The sequence below is a fragment of the Adiantum capillus-veneris genome, chromosome 17, assembly GCF_014529385.1.
Source record: "Adiantum capillus-veneris isolate H3 chromosome 17, ASM1452938v2, whole genome shotgun sequence".
In the NCBI taxonomy this organism is placed as follows: domain Eukaryota; kingdom Viridiplantae; phylum Streptophyta; class Polypodiopsida; order Polypodiales; family Pteridaceae; genus Adiantum; species Adiantum capillus-veneris.
In genome coordinates this window covers 156,403,891-156,429,820 of record NC_140947.1, presented here as the reverse complement: position 1 = coordinate 156,429,820, position 25,930 = coordinate 156,403,891, and the positions used below count along the sequence as shown (strand labels likewise).

At 46.0% G+C, this 25,930-nt stretch overlaps 1 protein-coding gene across 2 annotated transcripts in view; it reads right to left on the bottom strand.

Moving 5' to 3' along the window:
- Nucleotides 1–277: 277 nt before the first annotated feature.
- LOC147438379 (ubiquitin-conjugating enzyme E2-23 kDa-like) overlaps nucleotides 278–25,930 on the bottom strand; it is an 85,983-nt gene continuing 60,330 nt past the window's right edge. The window contains exons 3-6 of one of the 2 annotated variants that reach the window (XM_086487681.1): nucleotides 1,999–2,113; nucleotides 1,866–1,918; nucleotides 1,438–1,506; nucleotides 278–754 (exon numbers count right to left, since the gene is read on the bottom strand). In XM_086487681.1, the coding sequence (XP_086343807.1) occupies nucleotides 627–754; nucleotides 1,438–1,506; nucleotides 1,866–1,918; nucleotides 1,999–2,113 (365 nt within the window). In that variant the 3' untranslated portion in view covers nucleotides 278–626. Of the gene's footprint in view, nucleotides 755–1,437; nucleotides 1,567–1,865; nucleotides 1,919–1,998; nucleotides 2,114–25,930 lie in introns of both variants that reach the window. The other variant, XM_086487680.1, reaches the window with a different exon arrangement.

Below are 25,930 nucleotides of genomic sequence, written 5' to 3'. Positions count from 1 at the left end.
AGATGCATTATCACATGGAGTCAAAGTCATTTGCGTAGAAGCAACATTTGCATGATATTTTATGAATGCGTATATGCATATATACAAAAGGAACGGGAGAGAGAGAGAGAGAGAGTTGGATTTGAGACATTTATGCATAGCTTGTTGAAATGAGTTGTAGTACCTTCAATTGGGACAAGAAAACCAGTAAGGGACAAGCCCATGTACACACACTAAGCTTCAAATTGCTCACTAAATGAGCTAAGTCCTGACTAAGGCAGATCCAGTGATCAAGACAAGTAGAAGCCAACGGCACTTTAACTCCAGATTTGGAGACGCAGATACAATCCCATAGGACACCTTGTCAATCAAGCTACGATAACATAAGTTGTTAGCTCTATGATGAAAATTCCAGGAGAGTGGTGACAAAAGTCTGTTTTTGGGCACAACCTTACTGGGAAAATAAGTCAGGTTTTCCCGTGTTTCTCTCATCACAACAAAAGGCACGCTTCCCTCCACATCTTAACAATCAACCAATATTTCACAAGCCTTTTGCACGACCCACTGCTTATATTTACACATTTCAGATTGATTTACAGAATAAGTGTTTGAGCAGTCCGTGGTAAATGTATGACTACCTTTATCATTCAAGGGTCTGCATGGCCAGCCAATTCCTCTTCGCTTGACAGATAGTCTTCACTAACCTCCTCATCACTGCTGTCCTGTTCTGGTTCATTGGCCATATTTTCTGGCTTGGCGTATGTCTCACAGTACTCTGCAACTCAGATTAAAAAGTTAACTCTTCACAGATCCATCAGGTTATGCACCCTCACTCGACTTGCACTCGTGCATGTGCTTAGAGAGACACACAGAGAGAGAGAGAGAGAGAGAGAGAGAGAGAGAGAGAGAGAGAGAGAGAGAGCTGTTAATCATGCCAAAAAACTACCTATGCCTTCAAAGCTGGGCCATTCTCCACCGTAGACAGATCGAGGAGGTCAAGACTCGAGCACATCGAGCTGATAAGGAGAGACGAGCCCAAATGATAGCTCACCCAAAGGCGTTCATCAGGGCAGCCCCTGCTCCCAACCCCCCCATGTACTACATTTTACACCCCCCATTAGCATAGGATGAAGCTAGCTAGATTGATGCCTTTGCATGGTTGTACTACCCTCAGCATATAGACATGCACATATCCCTAGTACTAGAGCTCCACCAATCCCCATAGATCTCATCACCCACCAGATGTCCTTCTCTTTTTTATTTTGTAGGAGTCTGAACTTGTCTTTTCCGACAGACAGAGGACACACACACATGTATACTTGATTTGTCTCATCGGCCTCACGTAGATGTTAAAAAGTTTTCTCTCTCTCTCTCTCTCTCTCTCTCTCTCTCTCTCTCTCTCTCTCACTCAGAGAGAGAGAGGGTTAGTGCTTTGTAACTCTGGCTAGATTAACATACCTTTAACCTTTTTCTCATACAGATCATGGTCCCTCATCATGAGTGCTGCAGCTTCTCCATTCAAGGGATCTGTGGGATTTGGGTAGAGGAGGAGCTGAGGAAGAAAGACTTCAAAGACATTCAACAAGTCTGGCCAGACCCAAAATACAAACTTAAGCAGGTTATGAGGAATAAATGCCGACATCGACACAACAGAAAATGGTCAGCAACCTCATCAGGCCGTTGCTGCCAATGGAAACACAAAGTTGTAAAGAATTTTTTGTTCTAAAGGTAATTTCGGTTCCGCTCTCACTTGGCTATGTGCATCGCTTCTGATAAACACTAGAACTTCAAAGACACAGGAAATTGCACGTATATATGGTAAGACATCTAGTCTGTCCCCATAAACTACAACAGACGATGCATCAGAAGGCAAAATGCTGCCATACCAAACATGGGACTCCACGTCTGATTGATGACATCGAGGCAAACGGAACCTGACCTGCATGCATTCACCCAAAACTCCATATCAGTAAACACTACCTGCATGGGTGCACAATGGCACACAAATCTCTCCCTTACATCTCATCCACATTTGGGTGGTAGATCTTATTCACAAATCCAATAGACGGAGACTTGTAAGGGTAAGCATCAGGTAGCTCAACTCGTATTTTCCACAACCCAGATTGATATGGACCTATAAATCAACATTTTCCAATGAGAGGATCTTCAATACAAGGGAAGCAGCCAGAATCACTTCATATGCTAAAGACTTAAAAACAGACATGGTATGTAAGTTTCTGGTAAAAAGTCTCTCAAAATACTGTATCATCAGTGCGACGTTTGAAACAAGAGGCTTGATCGGAAGGATGCCCCAACTTGAATAAATCTTCACCCTAATCCTTGCAACTTAGACAAACACATGTGTCACTCGCAGGTGAACCACGATGCCCACTAGAGCCAAAGTTGATGAAGAAAGCAAGTAAATGGATCTTTGTGCACTGTGAAACACTTCATTTTGTCATGTTTGCCACAACAGCAGCCCATTCAAGGATGTGGCATTTCCAGGTGCTTTTTAAAGTAGTAATATTTTTATGCTACCATACAGCTTCAGACACTTCGTGCTAATCGTTGACTTCTCCACTTTCTCACAACCCAAGTCCACGCAAGCTTGGGTGAGTAATTCACATTAAGAGGAGAGGTAATTGAGTAAGTGAGAGCCTCTGTACTTGAGGCCACTTTCAAAGGGCAGCACTAGACTTGTACCAGTTTTGCGGCTTTGGAAGCACTTGAGAGAGTGTATACACACACAAAAAAATGGAGCTATTTGATACCCAGGTTTACACCAACTCTATAATGCGGATATTGGGGGCCAAGTCTCTACCATAAGAGGACAGAGCTGGAGAGACTCTTAGAGACCGTTGGCGGCAATTAATGAACAGCAGACGGATGGCAATGCACAAGCACAGCACATTGACAAGAGGGTGATGGAGCATTACGAAGCCGATTACATTTTGAGGTTGCTGTTTTAATTTTTCTAGTCTCTCCGCAGTGCTTTAGTGATGTAGTTGCTACTAATACCTGTCAGTATTGATGTATTGCATTGCTTTGTACTCCAGTACCAGTTCTTGTTCGAAGGATACATCGTTTATATTTTGCTTTACCTGGAAGGGCCCATAATATCGCATACTAAGCTTTGGAAAACGCCTCTACTTACCCTTCCGCTTTCATAGGCGTGCTTTCTCAAACTTGAGTAGCCCCCAATTATTTTCCTTTTACTGCAAGTCACATCGATGCTTATCCGCTGCCTTCTTATGTCGTGCTTAAGACTTCTCCAAAGCCTCCCTTACCTTGGCAAAAGCAGTGTCTAGATCCCGTGTATATTGATCTACCTCAAAAATCTTGTCCTTGGTGCTCAGAATCGGTGGAACCTTTCTGGCACCTTCAACGATCTCAAATGGCGCCTTCCCCGTAGATGTATGAACCGTGTTGTTGTAAGCAAACTCCACCAAAGGCAAGTACTTCTCCCACTAAGTCTTATGATTAGAGATATATGACTTCAACAAGTCCAAAACCACTGAGTTGGCTATCTCCGATTGCCCATCTGTTTGTGGATGAAACGAGGATGAGCATTTAAGCCAAGTGCCTATATTCTCCCATATTGCTTTCCAAAACAAGCTCGTAAATCGGGGATCTCTATCTGACACTATAGATACAGGCATGCCATGTAATCAAAAAATCTATGAGACAAACAACTTGTCAGGTGCTGCGGAAGAGAATAGGGATTTGCTCGGATCTAGTACTCCTCACACAAACACAAGGGACACTTTACTTCGCTTGAAAGAACTGAACTGAACTGAAAAAAGAGAGAGACGAAAGAGCGAAAAGAGACGACACAGGGATGTCGGGTCCCATCCCTCAAGGGCCCCTTGCTCTCTTGCCAGAGCAAGTACTTTCTTTATTCTTTATTCTTTATTCTTGACTGGACGTTGATGCTAAGGGGTACTGATGCTCTGAGAAATACCGAAAGGGGCGCAAGTCTTTGGGGCCAATGCTTCTAGGAGCAGGAGCAGAACTCCGCTGTGCAATGCCCCTCTCTCTCTCTCTCTCTCTCTCTCCACTCAGAATGCAAATGAGGATGGATCCTCACCATTTCTCCACCCCCCATTCTGTCATTGTTTCACAATCACATAGTTCCAGCTTGTAGCAGTAGTATTTTGTTCTAGTTTCTTTTGTACCCAGACATGGTATCAGATTCACTATTTTGTAACAAATTGGTCTCATAGGTCATTTTGGCCTTTTGAAGACGTTAATATAACATTTCATTTCATTTCATCATCTCTCTCTCTCTCTCTCTCTCTCTCTCTCTCTCTCTCTCTCTCTCTCTCTCTCTCTCTCTCTCTCTCTCTCTCTCTCTCTCTCGCTGCTGTGCTGCTGCTCGCCCTCGCGCCCTGCTCGTTGCCCTGCTCCTGCTTGCTGCCCTCCCCTGCGCTGCCACCTCCCCTTGCGTTGCCTCTGCAACCCCGCCCTCCCCTCGCTCCGCCTGCAGCCCCGCCACGCGCCGCTCGTAAGGTGTCCCCCCCCCCCCCCCCCCCCCCCCCCCCCCCCCCCCCCCTCCTGCTCGTAAGGTGCCCCCCCCTTCTTCTACGCGTAGGGTGTCCCCCCCCTTTTCTTTTACACGTAGGATGTCTTCCCCCCTTCTTCTATGCGTAGGAGGTCAATTTTTTTATTTTTTTATTTATTATTTATTTATTTTTAGGTCCACTGCCTTGTAACTTTCCGGTCTCATAGGTCACTATGGCCTTTTGAAGACGTTAATATGGCATTTCATCTCATTTCATTTCATTTCTCTCTCTCGTTGTCCCCCCCCCCCCCACCCCACCCCCAACAACGCTGCTCCACTGCAGCACCACCCGCCTGTAGCTACTGCTTCAGAGGTCGACCCGCACACCGTTACGCACACACCTAATCGAGCATTCGAAGAGCCCGGCAGGAAATTGAAGACAAACAGAGAGCGCAATATTCGGAATTTTACAGGGAATTCTACAGGGAATCACAGGAAACTCAAAAACTGCAGACCTCGTTTCTGGCAACGACCAAGCGTGAGGAAGCAGAATGATAAACCCGATCCTTTAGAGGATACAGTTCAAAAATGCAAAGAAGAAATGACAGAAACTATTAACAAGATCAACCGCAACCTGCTAGGCACAATAAAAATGCTCGAAGATCGTGTGTTTGAACAAGAAAGCAAGATCACTGCAATGGGAGATCGTGTGACAGCCCAAGACGAAGAGATTGCATCACTCAAGAAGGCGCTTGCAGAGGCACAATCACGAAACACACTTGAAGAGGGAGAACTACAACCCTCAGTAATAGAAGAACTAAACTCAATCAAAGAGCAAGTGCGAGCCATCAAAGAGGGGGAAGAGCAGCACAAAGAGATGACTACTTCCTGGGTGGACGTTATTACAAAGACTCGGCAGAAGGCAGATGAAGCCCAGAAATGGATTGAGGTGGCCAAGAAAGGGAAAAGCAAGGAAACCACGTCGACACCCACCATTATCAACTTGACCCTAGAAGAGGAGCAAAGACCACGTGTGCGCTCTCTACATGTGAGAATTTGCGGTCTTACAGACAAAGATAATGTAGACGAAGAGGTAAAAGAACTCATGGCTTTGATGGGGGTTCATGAGCCGATGCACTCAAGAGCTTGGAGAGTGGGCAACAAGAAGAAAAATGGGAGCAATGGGAAAACCTCGAAAGAAAGGGCACTCATCCTCCGTTTTCCCTCCATGGAAGCAAAGAAAGACTTTCTGAAGAAAAGGCCAACTCTTAAAAAAACGGGTATCTTTCTCGGGGATGACCTCACCCTCTCACAGATCGCTCATATGCAGGAGGTAATGCCAGAGATTAGCGCAGCAAGGGAAAAAGGCAAGATTGCCTTTTACCGAGATGGAAGAGTGGTGATATTGGAGCGACGCTCCACATGACGGTGTGAGGCCTATGGGACTGCACTCAAAATTGCTACCTGGAATTGTAATGGATCTATGCGTCTTGATGTAGGTGCTTTTGAGGAGAGTTTTTCCGGGAGAGACATCATCTTCTACTCTGAGACGCATCAGGCCCCTGGGCAGTCTATGCCTCACATTAGTGGATACAGATGGGAGACAGCCTGTAGACAGCAGACACGATCGGAGCACAAAGGGCGGGGCTCGGGAGGAGTGGCAGTGTTATTCAGGGAGGAGCTGCAGCCATTGATACATATAGCTCGCAGAGATGAGCAAGCTAGGTACATGTGGGTGAGATTGAGAGCAGAGACAGGTAGATATCTTTACATTGCTATTTGCTACTTTCCCCCGAGTACGTCAGTATATGCACCACCTGAAGGACAATCCCCCTTTTCTAACTTGGATGATGACATATGGGAGTTCTCTAGAGACGGTGACATTATCATTCTAGGGGACTTCAATGCTAGGACTGCCCATCATCAGACAGTGTTTTATGATACCTCAAAGGAGATGCTGAGAGAGTTGGATGTGGTGGAGACAGGCCTATCTAGACGATCGCAGGATGGGGAATATACTGAATATGGACGGCACTTGATAGACATGGGGACTGCACATGGATTGGCCATCTTGAATGGCATACAGAGATTTCCTGCTGCGGGAGGTTTCACATGCTTTCCACACAGACACGGAGCCAGCACACTGGATTATGTCATGGCACAGCCGAGCCTCATCTCTAGTATCCAGGATCTCACTGTTGGGCCCAGACCTATTGGGGTGGCAGTGGATCATGCTCTTATGTCGTTGACCATCTCTTTCCAGTTCAGTGTAGCACACAGGCCACGGGCAGCTGCCCCTACTCGCTACACCTTCACGCGGGAGACGGACTCTGTATACATAGACGGGATATACACACGCTTGTGCACTGAGGAGCCAGGACGACCTCTGGAGGAGCTTACTACTATACTGACACAGACTTTACATGATGCAGCAGCAGAGGCATACCCACACACTCAGCCTGAGCAGAGACGCCGTTCTGGGAGCATGCCCCAGAACAGCTGGTATGATGCGGAATGCCGCGAGACTAGAGCTAGACTTCAGAGGGAGGTGCTTTTGGGAGACATCACTCACAGGCAGTCACAGATTGACTTCCGACGCCTAGTGCGGCAGAAGAAAAGGGCATTTTTGGCTCGACTAGGGTCTCCTGACTTGAAGATGGGTACAATCGTAGAAAGGCTCCAAGTATCAGGTAAGCCCTCACACATGGCACGATTAAATATAACTACTAGACGCTCTGCTAGTAGATCTCTGGCATGCATGAAATGCTCAGCCACTAAGCCATCATGATCATATGCTCTCCCACTCCTCATCCTGTCAATGGCCTTCCTCACCATCTCAGCGGTGAAAAAAGCACGTGTGTGTGGGCATGGATTGGGGGGGTCGGGGAGGGGCGGCTGTCCAGAAACTGTGTACAAAGATGATGCGTACTGGCCCCAAGTCTCTGTAGAGGTAATGGCAGGTGGGGGGGATCGCTCATGAAAGAGCCGCCATGCCTCACGTGAGTCCTGACTCAAGAATAGCTGGTAAAGATCCTGCTCTCATGGGAGAAGGATCTATTGTAGCTTTGTGGACTTTCGCAAAGCATTTGACACAGTACCCAGAGCTAGATTGATGCACAGATTACAGGAGATGGGAGTACCCACAAAGCTCATTTGGGGGATCATGGCATTGTACAAGTCAGTAGTGGGGCATGTATGCACCCCAGAGGGCTTGTCCACACCGGTTCACTCCACTATTGGTGTGAAGCAAGGCTGCCCGCTCTCTCCTACTCTATTTGGTATGTATGTGGATGAGGTTGCTGACTACATTGAGAGAGATGGTGATAGAGGTGCACAGCTGGCAGGGACATGGATCCCACTATTGCTCTATGCTGATGATATTGTGTTGATCTCCGACTCTCCAGAGGGGATGCAACGTCACTTGGATGCTCTGCATAGATTTGCCCACGAAAGTGGTTTGTCTGTCAACCTTGGTAAAACCAAGGTCATGGTATTTAATACCACCCCACAGTGGATCAGGAGGTCAACGCCCGCATTCACATACGGTCAGAAGACGGTGGAGTACACATGCTTACACTTACCTTGGAGTGGTTTTTAGTGGACCAGCATTTTCACTGAGGAGAGCAGCAGAGACTAGATTGACCAGAGCCCATGCAACATTGGGCAGTTTGGAGAGGATGTGTTCACAGGTTCAGTTTCAGGAGCCTCGGACGAAGCTCTGGCTATTTGACACTTTAGTGGCGTCTGCATTGCTCTATGGAGCTGAGATATGGGGTCTTCTTTGGATCATCACGGGAGGACAGGTCGCACTGATGGCTAATTAGAGCCAAGGCTTCAGTACCACGTGCCATTATCCGAGCAGAGCTTGCTGCCCCCCCACTAGTAGTCGAGGCGCTTACTAGATCTCGTCTCCTTCATACACCGCATGTGGGAGCTTCCCAGAGACAGATATGCCCGTCTTGCACTTGAGTCCTCTCGACAGTTAGCCATGCAGGGAGATACAGCATGCTGGTATGGTGAAATGACATCATGGTTTCAGGCGCATGGGTTCAGCATAGACAGATTGCCCACCTTCCAGTACTCATTAGAGGCACCCTCTCTGACTCTTACACAGTCTCAGATCACCAAGCTCATCCGACAAGACCTGGCTCAGCTAGACATCAGGAAGACATGGATACAACCAGCGCAAGAGCTGGGCACGAAGATGGCTTTCTACAGAGAACATCTTCTCCAGCTTACAGAGGACGGTTTTGTGGAGAGGCCCAGATACATGGACACTCACTTGTCTCATGGGATACGATGTGCTATTGGCCAGATACGCACATCTTCACACCAGCTGCGGGTCGAGACTGGGAGATACAATGGAGTACCAGCAGAGGCCATGACATGCCCCCTGTGGGGCATGGAGCCAGAGACAGAGTTGCACTACACATGCCACTACCCTGTCTACTACGAGATACGAGGCCGCTTCCACTGCTTGTTCAAAGAGGGCTTTGGACCACTCTCCAGAGTCATGCAGTACCAGGATCAGACATGCTTGGGTTTGTTTCTACTCGATCTGCGCCGACACAGAGAGAGCTTGATGAGAGGAGAGGCTAGCGAGTCTCAAAGACACATCACAGACTTCTTTAGAGCAGACACTGGACACCCGGAGGAGCCACTACCACAGCAGAGCCCGTCGCCTCACACCAGAGGCACACTGATCGATCGGGCGACCGAGCTGGGGAGATCCAGACGCCCCGACTGCGGAGGACTACACAGTATCGAAGAAGGCTGCACCAGAGGCTTCGGATCACTTTGGCCCGACATGCACGACACCCGGTCAAACTACTGACCATGGAGGAGATTGATGAGATCCACAAGCGATCGATGCTGGATCTCTTGTGACTTACCTACCCCAGCTAGCTGCTCTGCCCCGTTCACACCTAGCAGTCCAGGATTCCATAGCATATTTGTTTAGTCATTTTGTCATTTTGTTACTCTGACGTTGTATCAGATCCACCACATTGTAACTTTTTTGGTCTCATAGGTCACTTTGGCCTTTTGAAGAAGTTAATATAACATTTCATTTCTCTCTCTCTCTCTCTCTCTCTCTCTCTCTCTCTCTCTCTCTCTCTCTCTCTCTCTCTCTCTCTCGCTCTCTCTCTCTCTCTCTCTCTCTCTCTCTCTCTCTCTCTCTCTCTCTCTCTCTCTCTCTCTCTCTCTCTCTCTCTCTCTCTCTCTCTCTCTCTCTCTCTCTCTCTCTCTCTCTCTCTCAGGCACCCCCAGTCAAGAATCTGACACGACACACGAGAGAATCACTTAAAATACTTCACAACTTTAAAACTTGAGTCGACACGGCTCGGCATAGTTCCGTGCCCAGAGAGATTGGCCCCAAAGACTTGCGCCCCTTTCGGTATTTCTTGATCAAAGTACAACTCTCGAGGGTGCTTGACTCTCATACTCTGCGTCCAGATGTTCTCAAGAGTGAGACCCTTGACAGGAGATGCCAAAAGCAGAGTCCCAAAGCAATTAAACTCAAAAGCAAACTGTCCCAAAAGCAATTGGTCTTCAAAAACTGCCAAAAACCATCAGCGCAGATCGCAAAAATCCGTACAGCCCTGCCACGCCAGCAACCAGCGTAAAAAACGATAATTCGTATAATCTGCTATGTCAGCCTGTCAACGCGTTTTGCGGGATTCCGTACTGCTGCCACGTGTCATGTTGTCCGTACAGCCTATCAACCATGTGTGTGTGTGTGTGTGTGTGTGTGTGTGTGTTTTCCGGACAGAAACAATTGTAATCGCCCTCGATTACGCCTGCAAAATCAGACATAAGCCATGATACTATTGTCACAGCCTTGGGCACCCCAGGTCGAGAATCCGACACGGCACACGATAGAATCACTTAAAATACTACACAACTTTAAAACTTGAGTCGACATGCCCGGTGTAGTTCCGTGCCCAAAGAGATTGGCCCCAAAGACTGGCGCCCCTTTCGGTATTTCTTTTATATTAATGCTTGATGATAGTACAACTCCCACGGATCCTCGACTCTCAGACTTTGCGTCCAGATGCTCTAAAGAGTGAGGCCCTTGGGCTCCTTTTATTCTTACAAGGGATGCCAAAAGCAGGTAAACTCAAAAGCACACTGTCCCAAAAGCAATTGGTCTTCAGAAACTGCCAAAAAGCATCAGCGCAAATTGCGGAAATTCGTACAATCGTGCCATGTCAACAGCCAGCGTGAAAAGAGAAAATCCATACAATCTACCACGTCATCCTGCTAGCGTGTGTTGCGGGAATCTGTAATGCTACCACGTGTCATGCTATCCGTACAACCTGTCAACCATGTGTGTATGTCCGAGCAATTTTGCCACGTCATCATTTTGTGACTCTCTCTCTCTCTCTCTCTCTCTCTCTCTCTCTCTCTCTCTCTCTCTCTCAAAGTTCAGTGGTTTTAAAGTTTTGTTCGTGTGTTTGCTATTGATTTCTCACTTGAAGTGTTCAAGCGCGTTACACTTGAACTGTTTCCCCAATTTGTAACCGATCAAAGATGTCTGCTAGATCTAGATCTATAGTGTATTGATCAATCATATCTTCGAGACAACACTTCAGCCACCACATTTTTCTTTCTAGTCACGTGATCAATCTGAAAATGGTACTACGACAAAATGTTTGCCTATCTCATTGGCTTATGATTTATCCAAAAGATGCTTCTAGGACAAGAAGTATTTCAAACTTTGATGATCCGTAAACACTCTAAAGTCTACTCCAAGCAGGAAGTGTCTCCACTGAGTCAAGAGCACGTATCACTACTAACAGCTCTCATAAATTTGTGCAACCCTCTCTAACTAGAGAACATTCGGCTCTCATATGCAATGTCCTGCATTACTAGATTGCTACCACAAGCATCATAGTAAACTTCAAATTGTTTCCACAAATCTGGTAAAATCAAAACAGGACCAATCGTCAATTTTTCCTTGAGAGTGTTGAGCGATGCAATTTCCAAAGGTCTCCAAGCAAATGGAGCCCCTTTCTGAGTCAGGAGATGCAATGGAGAAGCAATCTCTACAAATTTCCTAATGAACCGCCTGTAGTAAGAGCATAGACCCAAAAAGCTGCTAACTTCGTGAACATTCTTTAATTCTGGCCAATCTCGTATGGTTTTTCTTGGCCAGGTCCATCTTTACACCTTCTGTTGAGATGATATGTCCCAAAAAGTGTATCTCAAGTAGGATAAATTCGCGCTTTTTCCATTAACCACGAATTAATGTCGCCGTAGTGCCTCAAAAACCTATAAGGATGCACCGTCCGTGAGGCCCGAAACCCTAAAAGACCAAAAGCTTGAATTCTGAGGACTTCCGTAAAATGCGCTAACATGTTGATGTGGCACTCCGTACGAACAATGACGTGGCAGGGTTGTAAGGATTTTTCCGCCTTTTGCGCTGCTAGTACCGCGTGGCAGACTTTACCGATTTTCGCAAATTTCGCTAGCTGCTCTTGGAGAGCCCAGTGCTAGCTTTTGGGAGCAGATGCTTTTGGGGCTCTGCTTTTGGGCATCCCTTGTAAGTTTAAAAGAGCCCTTGGGCCTCTCACTCTGCAGAGCATCTGGACGCAGAGTCTGAGAGCAAAGGACCATTGGGAGTTGTACGTTACAGTGATCAATAATAAAGAAAACCTGAAAAGGGCGCCAATCTTTGAGGCTAGTGCTTCTAGGCGCGGAACTCCGCCCTGCCGTGTCGACTCTCTCTCTCTCTCTCTCTCTCTCTCTCTCTATATATATATATATATATATATATTTATTTTTATTTTTTATTTATTTATTTATTTATTTTTATTTTTTATTTTATTTTTTTTATTTTTTTATTTTTTTTTTTTAAATTTAAGCTCAGTGGTTTTGAAGTTTCTGTTTGTGTGTTGCTATTGATTTCTCGCTTGGAGTGTGCAAGCCTGCAGCAGTCTATGTTCTGATTCACTCTTGGAGAACACAATGATGTCGTCGAAGAAGGTGCCCACAACTGACCTATACTCTCTAAAAAGTCTGTCCATCATCTTGTTACGTTGCAGGAGCATTTATGAGACCAAAAGGCATCACCAAATACTTGTACAATCCAAAGGACGTCCCGAACGCGGTCTTGTATACATCTCCAAGAGCGATGGTCTTGTATACATCTCCAAGAGCAATCCTAATCAGATATAGCCACTTTTCATGTCGATTATGTTGAAACCAGAGTTACCCGGAACGCGGAACGGGAACGGCGACGGGCCTCCCTGCGGAACGGGGGAACGGGAATGGGCCCGGAACGGGAACGGCGCGGAACGGCAGGCTAAAAAAACACCCAAATATTATTTTTTTTAGCGTTACGTGTTTGAATACAAGTAGTATTAGAGTCCTTTGACTCTAATACCCACAAAATTGAAAAAACACGATTCGAAGACCATTTAACCTTATTATGACTTGATTGGGATGTGAGGCGCCCAGAGTACATAGCCAGATGAACAACAATGAGCAAACACAATGCCCATAGTACATACACAATGCTCTCAAATAATTGCAAGAGTAGTAGTCAGAGATAACACTTTGGAATTAATTATGGCTAACATAGTAACAAGCCTCAAGGGCCGCCAGCGGCCAAGGTGCTACAAAAAAACCAAAGGGGGGCAAAGTTCAAACCAGACTTCAGTGACCACAATACCAAAAGACTGAAGGTGACAAATACCATAAAGATGCTAGTAGCTACAAATGGCAAAGAGGGCAAGGCTCAAGCAGCCATACAAAAAGGTGGATAAATGGCAAAGACTCAAGACTCAAGAGCCACTAGCCTGAGAGGCCTCCCAATCCGTAGTAGCCGGCTGTAAATCATGCACATCCTCCCATTCCTCATCATCGAGGTCTAGGTCTGGCTCGATCTCACCCACAGATGAAGTACCTGGTGTTGGTGGATGTGCATCTCCACCCGCCTGAGAAGCCTCTTGCTCCATCTCCCACTGTGTAAAAGGATCTGTCTGTTTGTCTATACTCTTGCAAAGCATTTTCAAATTTGCGCTGACGAAGACAAGATCATTAGCCTTCTCCACTCCAAGCCGATTTCTCTTCTTGGAAGCAATGTAGCTAAAGGTACTCCACAATTGCTCCAAGCATGAGGTACTAACTGACTGGCTGAGAATACGGATCGCCAATCTCTGAAGCTCAGTGCCATCATAGCCATAGTCCTCCCACCAAAGCACTGAACCTATTTTCCTGCGATCAATCTGAGCATCTGGACTGCCAAATGACCCCCGCATCTGTCTGTACTGTCTCAGCTGATCTCTGACAATGCGTCGCCCATCTCTGTCTAGAACCATCTTGTTTAAGATCTCTGTAAATTGGTTCATGACTTCCCTATCTGTCTCTTGCCCTGCACCTTGGAACTCTGGATCCACCATGTACGCTGCCCCGTGTAAAGGAGAGGCATATGAATTCCACCTTGAGCTGCAAAGCGCATGGATCTCCTCATATCGCTCTGCGTTCGGCTCAAGCTGTGCAAGCTGCTCAATCATGCAATCCATTGCCTCATAAATCTTGCCAATGCAAGAATCCATGCCATCCAGAACTCGAAGCAAATGAACCACCGGTTTTACCTGTGCATCTAGACTCTTGAGCTCCTTCCAGAACTCAAGATCCTCTGCCTTATCCTTGCACAAAATCCCTGCAACTGTCTTTGCATAGGGGGAGGTGGTGAACTCATCACTGATGAAGACCTGTCGGACCGCATTTTGACATTCAGACAGCCTGCGTACAAGAAGAAAGTTGAATGCGAAGCGGGTATCTGAATACTTTAGAAGCACTTTGCCGCCCGACCTCTTGAGGTACTCACTCCGAACCAAGTTGTGATTGTTGATAAAAGTAACCATCTTCACTGCATCAGCAATGACTGGAGCAATCCAGTCTAGCTTGCCGATGTCTTTTAGAAGGTTGTTCAAGCAGTGTGCCATGCAAAAGCACACTGTCACATGCGGATAGTGGCCCTCTATGATAGCTGCTGCTGCCCTGTTTGATGCCTCCCCATCTGTGACAAAGGCCACCACGTGTTGCTCACCGATGGTTTCTATGGCCGCTGTCCACTCTGCAGAGAGGACATCGGCGGACTTGCCACTCTCAGTGGCATCATGAGAGTGCACAAAGTACATCTCTCCACTGGAGTATGCGACGAGACCATGGATAGATCTCTTCCTTGTATCGCTCCACCCGTCAACAATGAAGGAAACGCCATGTTTTGCCCAAAGACGCTGAATGTTGAGGGTTGCTTGCTCCACGATAGCCTTCTCTCGATCGAGCAAGGTGGTTCGGAGAGCCTCTGAAGATGGCGGCACATAGCCGGTGCCATACTCTCCTATCCGTTGCACCATGACTTTCCAATACTCCGACCTATTTCGATCAAACATAGAAGAGGTTAGTATCAAAAAAGTGGAAACGACGATAACGGAAGAGATGAGAGAGAAGATTGATGAATCATAAAACAATGAACATACCTCGCTGCGACAAATGGGATATGGTCGTGATAGAAGAATCGGGCCACGGCCGCATCCACCTCTTCCTTCTTCTTTGGGTCCCAAGAGGTGGCAAGGGTCTTTTGGCGACGAATTGGACCTTTTGAAGATGCACCAACACCTACACCGGGTAGAGAGGAAGAAGGGAAAATGAGGGTCTTTGGATCAATACCTTTGCGTGCCGGCTTGGCTTTATGGTTGAATTGCCGATCCTTTTCCTCGAGCTCCTTCTTCTTCTCGATGGTTACGTTGGCACAAAATTTCACCTCATGTCCCGGCACTCGAAGAAAGTGTGCCCTCACTTTGTCATGCCCCCCTTTCCGCGTGTAAGAGCATAGCTTGCATCCCCATGCACGAGAACCTCCCGCCGCCGACAAGGTGCCCTCCGAGGTCACTTCATCCCACCACGACCATTCCTTCGCCTTTTGAGTGTTGCCCGCATGAACGGAGGGGCTTGAACCAGAAGAAGAGGCCATGGATGATGGATTATCCGTGAAAGAGAGAGCTTGATCTTGAACTTTGAGAGAGAGAGAGAGAGGGATTGAGAGAGAGAGGCTTGCCGCTTGATTCCGTGAGAGCTTGAGCCTTGAGCCTTGAAAGTTGAGGGTTAGAACTTAGAAGTTAGCCCAAGAGAGAGAGAGGTTGAGAGCTTGAGCCTTGAGGCATGCCGCGGCTCCACACTATGGCTTGAGAGTTGAGAGCAAGGCTCGAGCAAGGGAGAATGGGCCTTGAGGCTTGATGAGTGTGTGAAGAATGGGGGAGGAGGGGGGCATTATATACTTTTTTCACTGCTGAAAATGGCCGTTGGCTGCCCAACAGTCATTTTTTTAAATTTCAAAAACTGCCGTTGGGGCCGTTCCGGCCCGTTCCGGTGACAGCTTTCAGCCGGAACGCCGTTCCGTTCCGACGCGCTCCAGAAACCTCTAGCCGGCCGGAACGTCGTTCCGGCGTTCCAAGGCCCTAAAATGCCGTTCCCCGGTAACTCTGGTTGAAACACGTAGAACCCTATAGCTTGTCAGGTATATCATCGATCTTGAGTATTGGAAACCTGTTATTAATAGTGATTTTGTTGAGAGCTCTCAAATCAATGCACATTCTCCAAGATCTATCTTTCTTCAACACTAGAAGCACTGTTGAACCAGGCTGAAATGAACACTTTTCTAGAAGTTCTTTCGCTCGGTTCATGATTTCCTCATTCTGGGCTCTGCTTACTCTGTAAGGTGGCCGATTCGGTGGCAAACTGCCAGGAATTAGATCAATCACATGATCTTCAGGTCTCTCGGGAGGTAGCTCTCCATGCAAACCCTCAAAGAAACAGTCGGCTTGAGCTTGGAAAAACTCTTGTCATTCTTTCTCCCAGTCAAGAAGATTCAAGTTCTTATTTTCATTAAGATCATTCAAGTAGATTCGAGTAAACAAAGAGACTAGATTTCATTAATTTTAAAACGGCCAAAGCCGATACAAGTGGGACAGACTCACCCTTTAATTTTACATCGAGAGTAATTTCTTTGCCTTTCTCATTCTTCATAGTGGCCTTTCTTGCCCGACAATCGACCACGACACCGTTCTTGTGATACCAAGGAATACCCAAGAGGACATCACACCCTCCAAAGGCATGATATAAAAGTCCTCATGGCCTAGATACCCCTCGCAATGCAACCAAAGTTTTCCTATGACACGTGTAATGGAAACATCTCGCCCTGGTGCCACTAGAACTGCCTCCATCAGTGATCCTGTCACAAGACGGGCACCACGTGCCAATAGAAAAGAACAGATTGAACAGTCTTTTAGCACTTCAATAACAATTGAATTGAAAGAGAGAGAGCACACGCAACACGGAGTGGCGGAATTCCACCCCAGAGAGTATTGGCCCCAAACCTTGGCGCCCCTTTCGGTATTTCTTTCTATTGCATCAACACAATACAAGCCAGTACTCCACGCTCTGCACCTTCTCCCAGAAGTGTGCTCGAGAATGAGCCCATTGTAACAGACTTGGATACTCCAAGTCAAGAATCATCACGACAGCACCAAATAACCACTTCAAAACAGTTCACAATTCACAATAGATTTGCATTGGCCCGACGAAGTTCCGTGCCTAGAGATATTGGCCCCAAAGACTGGCGTCCCTTTCGGTATTTATTAATCAGTGTTCAAAGTACAAGAGTGGATCGGGTCTCACTCTCAGACTCTGCGTCCAGATGCTCTGCAGAGTGGGAGCCCGATTCACGTATTTAATTTACAAGGGATGCCAAAAGCAGAGCCCCGAAAAACTTCAAATCAAAAGCCTAAAAATAAAGCAAAAGATCTTTTCTCTCACAAACTCTCTTTGAGTTTTTAAAAATAATCTCTCTCTCTCTCTCTCTCTCTCTCTCTCTCTCTCTCTCTCTCTCTCTCTCTCTCTCTCTCTCTCTCTACTGATAATTGCGTAGAGAAAAGCAAGGTCAAAAGCTGTTGTCAACAGCCCGTGATTTCCGCCGCAAATCCCACGTCCATACTGCTGCCACGTGGCATTTCTGCCGCCAAGGAATTAGGGGTTTCCAGCAGAAATTAGGGCTTCAAGCAGTTAGGGTTTTTGGCAAAAATTAGGGTTTCAGATTTTAGGGTTTCTGCAGCATGTCATCCAAACCCTACCAATCGGACAGCCACGTCATCACTTTGTGACATACCCCTCTCTTGAAAGCATTGTAATCGGTCTCGACTACGCCTGCAAAACAGACAGAGGCCATAAACCGTCTTAGCAGACACTGACTGTTAGTACCTACGTACTAGGAGCACACATCTAGCACATGTACCAATGGACAGTCACATCACACGACATCATAGGACATCACTATACATCACAGGACATCACATGACATTCAACATTCATTTGGATCTTAAGACCATGATTTATCGGCAATGTAGCTAGCAATCGCATCTAGATCCAATCGGGACCTCATCGATGTCCGATTGACTAACCCCTTTTGCAACCATGTCTATTCGAGATCAATCATACCAAAATGCTGCAGTCATTTCGTGTATCAGTTCCTGCACTTAAAAGAAGTTAAGAACAAATCAGTATCATAATAAGGAATTCCATTTCATAAAGTCATCCAGCAGAATACTGTCAGCTCTCAGTATCACTGAAGCTCAAAGAGATATCAATGACTTTAGTATCAAAATCAAGGCATCTGTTGACAAGGAGCGGAGTGACTCCCCTCTTGTGCATCCCACTGCACCAGATGTCCGGCCAAGCTGAATTCTGGGTTCCATTTGGAGTAGACTATACTAAACCAAAAGCATCGAGGTAAAGTTTCACAATCCGAGGAGTATCTGCTAGGTCCTCCTCCTCCATCCACTTCGCATCAAATGCAGGATAGTTCTTGAAGTTAACCAAGAACCGCCTTCGGACTTTACCTTTCTTCGTATCCTTATGTGCCAAAATCTGTTCAGGAACAAGGATCTCCTCGTTTTCTTCCACTTCAGGTTGCTCATCAGGCTCCCCGTCATCAGGCACGTCACCTTTAAAAGGTTTCAAGAGACTCACATGAAATGCATTGTCAATCCTCCAAGTATCATGCAGTTTCAGTCGGAAGGAGACATTATTTATCTTTTCAATGATCTGGAAAGGTCCGTAGTATCGCATACTAAGCTTTGGAAAAAGCCTCTCCTTCCCTTTTTTCTTTCTCAGGCGTGCCTTCTCAAGACGTAAGAGCACCCAATCATCCTCCTTCAATTTCAAGTCGCGACGATGGCGATCCGCTGCCTTTTTCTGTCGTTCTTGAAATTTCCGCAAAGTCTCGCGAACCTTGGCAAAAGCCGTATCTAAGTCTCGCGTATATTCATCCGCTTCAAAAAAATCTTATCTTTCGTGCTTAGGAAGGGTGGAACCTTTGCAGCACCTTCAACAATCTCGAATGGCGCCTTCCCCGTCGAAGAGTGTATCGTGTTGTTGTAGGCAAATTCCACCAAAGGTAAGTACTTTTCCCATTGAGTCTTCTGATCTGAGATATAAGACTTCAATAAATCTAGAACCACTGAATTGGCAATCTCAGATTGCCCGTCAGAGTCTGTGGGTGGAACAATGACGAGAACTGCAACTGCGTGCCAATGTTCTCCCAAATTGCCTTCCAAAACAAACTCGTGAATCTGGGGTCCCTGTCGGAGACAATCGTCTCAGGCATGCCATGTAATCTGAAAATCTGGGCCACAAACAGTCTTGCTAAGTGATCCGGCTTGACTGTTTTCTTCACTGGAATGAAATGAGCCTCTTTGCTAAATCTGTCAATAACAGTCCACATACCATCGTGACCACTCTGTGTTCTCGGGAGATAAAAAATGAAATCCATTGCAATACTTTCCCAGGGGCGGGTGGGTATGGGTAAAGGCTGTAACAATCTCTGTGCTTTATGCCTATTAAACTTGACCTTCTGGCATACTAAGCAACTGCGCACAAACTCTTCCACATCCTTTTTGAGTCTCGGCCAAAAGAAGTATCTTCTACCCCTTTCATAGTGGTAGCAATGCCGCGGTGACCCGTAAAAGGTGGACAGTGGCATTCAATCATAACCTTTTCCCTCCCTCAATGCCTGTGTAACGCACAACATGGTTTTTCTCATCAAGTAGCCATCCCAAATGGAATATCCCGCTATTGTCTCCCCATCCCGTATCCGTGTGAAGATGTCTGCAAAATCTGTATCTGTGGCATATTGGTCGACCATATCCTCGAAGCTCCTATGATGTATCGCGAAAATAGCCAGAACAAACGGCTTTCGAGACAAAGCATCTGCCACAACATTCTTCTATCCCTGAACATGGACAATCTGGAAGTGACACTGTGACAAGATGTTCGCTCACCGCATCTGCTTTTCCGAAAGCTGCTTCTGTGACAAGAAGTAGCGCAAACTCTAATGGTCTGTAAAGACAATAAAATCCGCTCCAAGTAGGTAATGCCGCCACTGAGTAAGAGCATGGATAACCGCCAAAAGCTCTTTCTCATAAATCTGTGTTGTCATCTCCGGCGGCCTTGAGAACAATCGGCTCTCGTAAGCAATGACATGGCCTTCTTGCATCAAGACCGCACCCAGACTACGACCACAAGCATCACAATATACTTCAAATGACTTCTGCAAGTCTAGCAAAGTCAAAACTCGTCCCGTAGTCAATTTCTCTTTCAATGTATGAAAGGCAATCACCTCTGTGGGTCCCCACGAGAAAGGGACTCCTTTCTGTGTCAAGATATGCAAAGGGGAAGCAACCTCTGCAAACTTTCGAATGAACCGCCTGTAGTACGAACAGAGACCCAAGAAGCTTGTAACTTCATGAACATTCTTCAAATCGGGCCAATCACGGAAAGTCTCTATCTTGGCCGGATCCATTAGCACTCCTGCTGTTGAGACAATGTGTCCCAAAAAGTGTATCTCTAGTAGGAAAAATTCACTTTTCTTTGTATTAATCACTAGCTTGTGATCTCGTAACGCCTGAAAGACCTGGAGCAGATGATCTCTGTGTTCTGCCTCATTCTTAGAGAAAACAATGATATCGTCAAAGAAAGTGCCAACAAATAGCCTGTACTCTCGAAAAAATCATGTCCATCGTCCGGTTAAATGTCGCAGGAGCATTGGGTAAGCCAAAAGGCATCACCAAAAACTCAAATAACCCAAAAGTCGTCCGAAAAGCTGTCTTGTAGACGTCTCCTGGCGCGATTCTCATTTGATGATATCCACTCTTCAAATCCATCCTGCTAAAGCACGAGGATCCCAGTAATGTGTTGAGTATATCATCGATCCTAAGAATCGGAAATCTGTTCTTGATGGTGATTTTGTTGAGAGCTCTATAATCAACACACATTCTCCAAGATCTGTCTTTCTTCAAAACCAACAACATTGGAGAGCAATACGGTGAAGTACTAGGCTGGACAAGACCCTTTTCCAAGAGGTCTTTCACTTGGTTCATAATATCTTCATTCTGTGCTCGGCTCACACGCTAAGGTGGCCGGTTCGGTTGTGTGCTTCCAAGTATCAAATCAATGGTATGATCTTCAGGCCCTCTAAAAAGCAATCGGCATGAGTGTGGAGAAAAATCTTGGCGTTCTTTTGTTCAGGTCAAAACATAATCGACCTTTATCCATCGTTCAGTTTTCTCCCAAAAGAATGAGTAAAGAAACTGAAGTTCATCAAGTACAATCTCTGAGCCCTTCATTTGTCCAAGTCGCTTTCTCGGCCCGATAGTCAACCACGGTGTAGTTCTTGTGGTACCAAGGGATTCCGAGTAGAACGTCATTCGCGTGTCCAAAACACCCCTGTCATTGTAAACGAAGTTTGGCAATGCTCAGTGTAATGGCAACATCCCGTCCGGGTGCCACTCGAACTACCTCCGCCTGTGGCCTTAGCCTGTCGGGTGTAGTTTCAAATCGAGCCGCGAGTTCCAAGTGAAAAGAAGTTGGCCTTGGCTCCTTCAAAAGAGCTTCCTGATCCTTCACTTTGCCCCAAAAACGGCAAAGTTTGTACTTTCATTCATTTGATTCGGTTCAGGTCCCACGCCATGTGGTACCAGTTCTGCTTTTTATCTGCCTTTTTTGACACGTCTCTCAGTTGCTTTAGAACTTTCTGGTGTTTCTTCATCTTGTTCATTCGGTGCCATGTTAGGGCACTTCGCGGAGATATGTCCATGTTCCCCGCATCCAAAGCACTTCCCCTCCCTAATGAAGCGAGCTCTCTCCTCAGGAGTAAAGCTTGGGTCGTGCATCCTTCTTTTCTGGGTTGCTCTTTCTCTTTCTACTTTCATTCGTTGAAGTCTGTTTGGCTCGTTGTGTCATGACCTCATCGGTGGGTTAGGTCAGACTGCCATAGTGAATGGCAAAACCCCGCTTCGCATGACTCATCAACTCCTGAATAGAAGCTGACTTCTGGACCAAGCAGTGATTTCGGATCTCTGTAGGTAGACCCAAGGTAAAACGCTCAATCTGTTCTCTGAACGAGATCTTCTTGAATGAAGATGCGGGTAGAAAAGAGCTCCAGAATCTCTCGCAATAAGCATCCACTGTATCTCTCTTGGTCATCCGAAGATGGTTCCAAGCAGCTCGTATATCGCATTCATACTCTTGCGTCAGCCAAGAAGAATAAAAAGCTTGTTAAATTTCAGCCATTTAACTGGCGCAGTCTTGTTTAAAAGAAGCGTGGACCACCAAGTTCGAGCATTCCCCTTAAAGTAAGAGGCAGCTCTCCGAATCTTGGAGTGCTCTGAGTAGCGTCCTCCTACAAAAGCGATGTCAGACTACTTCATAAAAGACAAAGCCTTCGAAGCATCTTTGTATCCTGAAGAAGTGTCAAATTTGATCGACTGTCCACCTTCCTTAAACTCTCGGACTTTCTTGCTTTTATCTTCCAGAAAGTCATACTAGTTGGCTTTATAAAAATTATTCTTGTTCACATAAAAGTTGTTGTCATTAGAGTCTGAACTATCTGTAGACGAGTCCTCTGTAGAACTGACACTCACTGGGTGAGATTTAGACTTCTTTGCCTTTTTCTTGCCCTTTCCGAAGCGTTGTTTCTTGCTTCGCTTTTTGCCTTTTCTGTCTTATTCGCTCGAATCTGAAGAGCTAGAGGAACTGTCAGAAGAAGAAGAAGAAGAAGAAGAATTGGGTACTCCTTCAAATCGAACACGCTTCTTCTGTTTCTTTGCTTTGTCAAATGTCGACTAACGCACCCAAATAACCCGGGAAGTCAGTGCCTTTCTTCTGCTTTTTGCCGTGCTTTTTAGCTTTGTTCTGCGCATCAAAAAGCTGAGCAATCCGTGCATCAACCACCTCTTCTAATTCCTTCTCTAAATATTGCTTGCAGAAGGTTTCTTGAGAGCGGGTTTCGTGGGTGGTGTTGTGGTTTTCTGCCACTGCTCGTGCACTTCCTGAAAAGAAGTCTCACTCATATATTTTGCCAATTTTGGGTCCTTCGCAAAACTGAGCATCATCTTTCTTGCATCGCCGATCAATTGACAACGCTTCACCTCTCGTTGCTCCGCCTGAGTAGGCCGAGGCGGGCCATACTCTCTGTCGGAATCTTCATTGTGATCCCTGCCCGCATCTCCGAATGCAGAGGGAGTCGACTAATCCTTGCGTAAAGCCATAGGTGCCGCGGAAAAAAAAATTGGGATCGGATTTCCCGTAGAAGAGAAATCGGCCGTGCTCTGATACCACTGTAACAGACTTGGACACTCCAAGTCAAGAATCAATCACGACAGCACCAAATAACCACTTCAAAACAGTTCACAGTTCACAAAAGATTTGCACTCGCCCGGCGGAGTTCTGTGCCTAGAGATATTGGCCCCAAAGACTGGCGCCCCTTTCGGTATTTCTTTATGTATTAATCAATGTTCAAAGTACAAGAAAGGATCGGGTCTCACTTTCAGACTCTACGTCCAGATGCTCTGCAGAGTGGGAGCCCGATTCATGTATTTAATTTACAAGGGATGCCAAAAGCAAAGCCCCGAAAAGCTTCAAACCAAAAGCCTAAAAATAAAGCAAAAGATCTTTTCTCTCACAAACTCTCTTTGAGCTTTTAAAATCTCACTCTCTCTCTCCTGATAATTGCGTAGAGGAAAGCAAGGTCAAAAGCTGTCGTCCACAGCCCGTGATTTCCGCCACAAATCCCGCGTCTGTACTGCTACCACGTGGCATTTCTGCCGCCAGGGAATTAGGTTTTCCAACAGAAATTAGGGTTTTCAACAGTTACGGTTTGTAGCAGAAATTAGGGTTTCAGATTTTAGGGTTTCTGCAACATGTCATCCAAACTCTAGCAATCGGGCAACCACGTCATCACTGTGTGACACCCATGGCCTCATATTAAAGGCCCTACGCCCAAAAACAGTTTACATGATGTTACCATATACATGTGGTAGTGATGTGTGTGAACACACTAGGACCACCGGGGCATTTTTTCCCTCTTTAGGAGGTTTTTTCCCCCCGTGCATTGTATATACGCCCATCACTCTAGGGCTATCTATTTTTCCATTGCACACTAAGTAATACACTCTGTTGTGTGCCTTGAGCTTCCTTCGTCTTCTCCAAGCTGTGTGCGTTTCTTTGCAACCCTAATTCCAACAATTGGTATCAGAGCAGGTTGAGTCCTCCCGGGCGTACTCGCCAGCAGCTCCAGCACACACTTGTTCACTTTCTTCGATTTCTGTGAGCTTTGGCGAGCGTTCGCAAGTCGACAAAAATTTCGAGAGAACTCATAGAGCTCAGTCTGCTCAGATTTCTGATTCGGGCTCATTTTGGCCTCCGTTTCCACTACAGGCGGGTCTACACAGGCAATTACTTCATTTTGTGCAGAATTTCTATCAGTGCCATTTTCTGTATAACAAGTCCTATACAGTCTATTGCGGGTTGTGCTATACAGCACGTGCTAGTCTCACTCAGTTTCTCCTCATTTCGAGCAATTTTCACATCAAGTGCACACATTTTCCATGGCTGACAACAACACAGGTGGTTCAAGATGTTTGCTGCCGAGGACAAGTTGCATGGGGACAATTACCCTATGTGGGCTTACATGATGCAACATGTTCTTGTGTCAAAGGGCGTCTGGAATATTGTGCAGGGCATTGATGTACATCCTGGTTCTGAGGATGTAGGCGATGTTGAGGATGTTGCAGGTCTTGCTGCAAGAATTGCTCCTATAAGAGTTGTTTTGCCTACGGCAAAACAAGCTGGTTGGGATGTAAAGGATGCGCAGGCTCATGCATTGATTGCATTGTCTGTGAAGCACACCATTACTCCTCACATTCGTTCAGCGAAATCTGCAAAATAGGCTTGGGATATTCTAGCAAGTCTTTATGCAAGCCGCAATGAGGCTAAAATTGCATTGCTACGTAAAGAGCTGGAATTGAAGATTATGCACGAGGAAGATGATATGGACACTTTCCTTGTTGGTGTCAAGGATATCAATGAGCAACTTATTTCTGCATGTGAAGTCATTTCCGACAATTCCCTTGTGCAAACTGTTCTTGATGCCTTACCAGATTCATACCAAACTTTTGCTAGTACTTGGAGACTGATGACCTAAGGAAATCCTGAAGTTATCACGTTTGATGCATTAGGCACATTGCTGTTGCAAGAGTCACTTTCCAGAAAAAACAAGACTATGCAGCGTGTAGTTGAACAGGCTTTTATTGCTTCTCAAAGAAAGGGTGGTAATAGCAATGCAGCCACTTCTTATGGTTCTACTGCGAGTGGCAAAACTTCTCTTCCTAATGCTTCTGCTGGCAGCAATTCGTCTGGAAATTCTGGTGATAAGGGCAAAAAGAATATGCGTTGCCATTATTGTAAAGCTAATGATCACCTGATCAAGCAGTGTCCTAAGTTGAAGACCAAAGAGGCTAAGAAGAAAGAGGGTGACAAATGCAACCATTGTTGAGTCTTCTGTGAAAGGAGACTGTGATGCTGATGCTGATGTAGAATGGGCTTTTAGTGCAGAGTGCACTTACAATCCTGTTGTCCATGATGCATGCATGTCAGTTGCTGTAGATTCACATGTGGTATTTCGATAGTGGTGCTACAAAGCACATTACCTCACATCGTGAATTGTTCACCTCTCGCGAGTCTGTCCCTCATTGGAATTCAGTCACGTGTGCCAACAATGCCTCTTATCCGGTTCAGGGAGTTGGAAAGATTGTGCTTACTGTTGCAAATGGCAATTCTTTCACACTTGTTGATGCACTTTATGTACCTGCCGGTTCTTGTTGGTTCCTACTGAAAAGATGCACTGCCAGTTGTTGGAACTCTGCTGCCTCTTCTGCCAAAAATCCCTAGCGCTAGTTTTCTTATATAGTGTTTGGGTAAATTGCCCTACCCAGTTTCCCGACAAAAGTCACTTAAAAATATTAAGTGAAAAAAGGCTAAAATAGGGAAAATAGGTTTTTTGCACTTTAAAATGCTCCTGATGGAATCTGATGGTAATGCTGATGATCA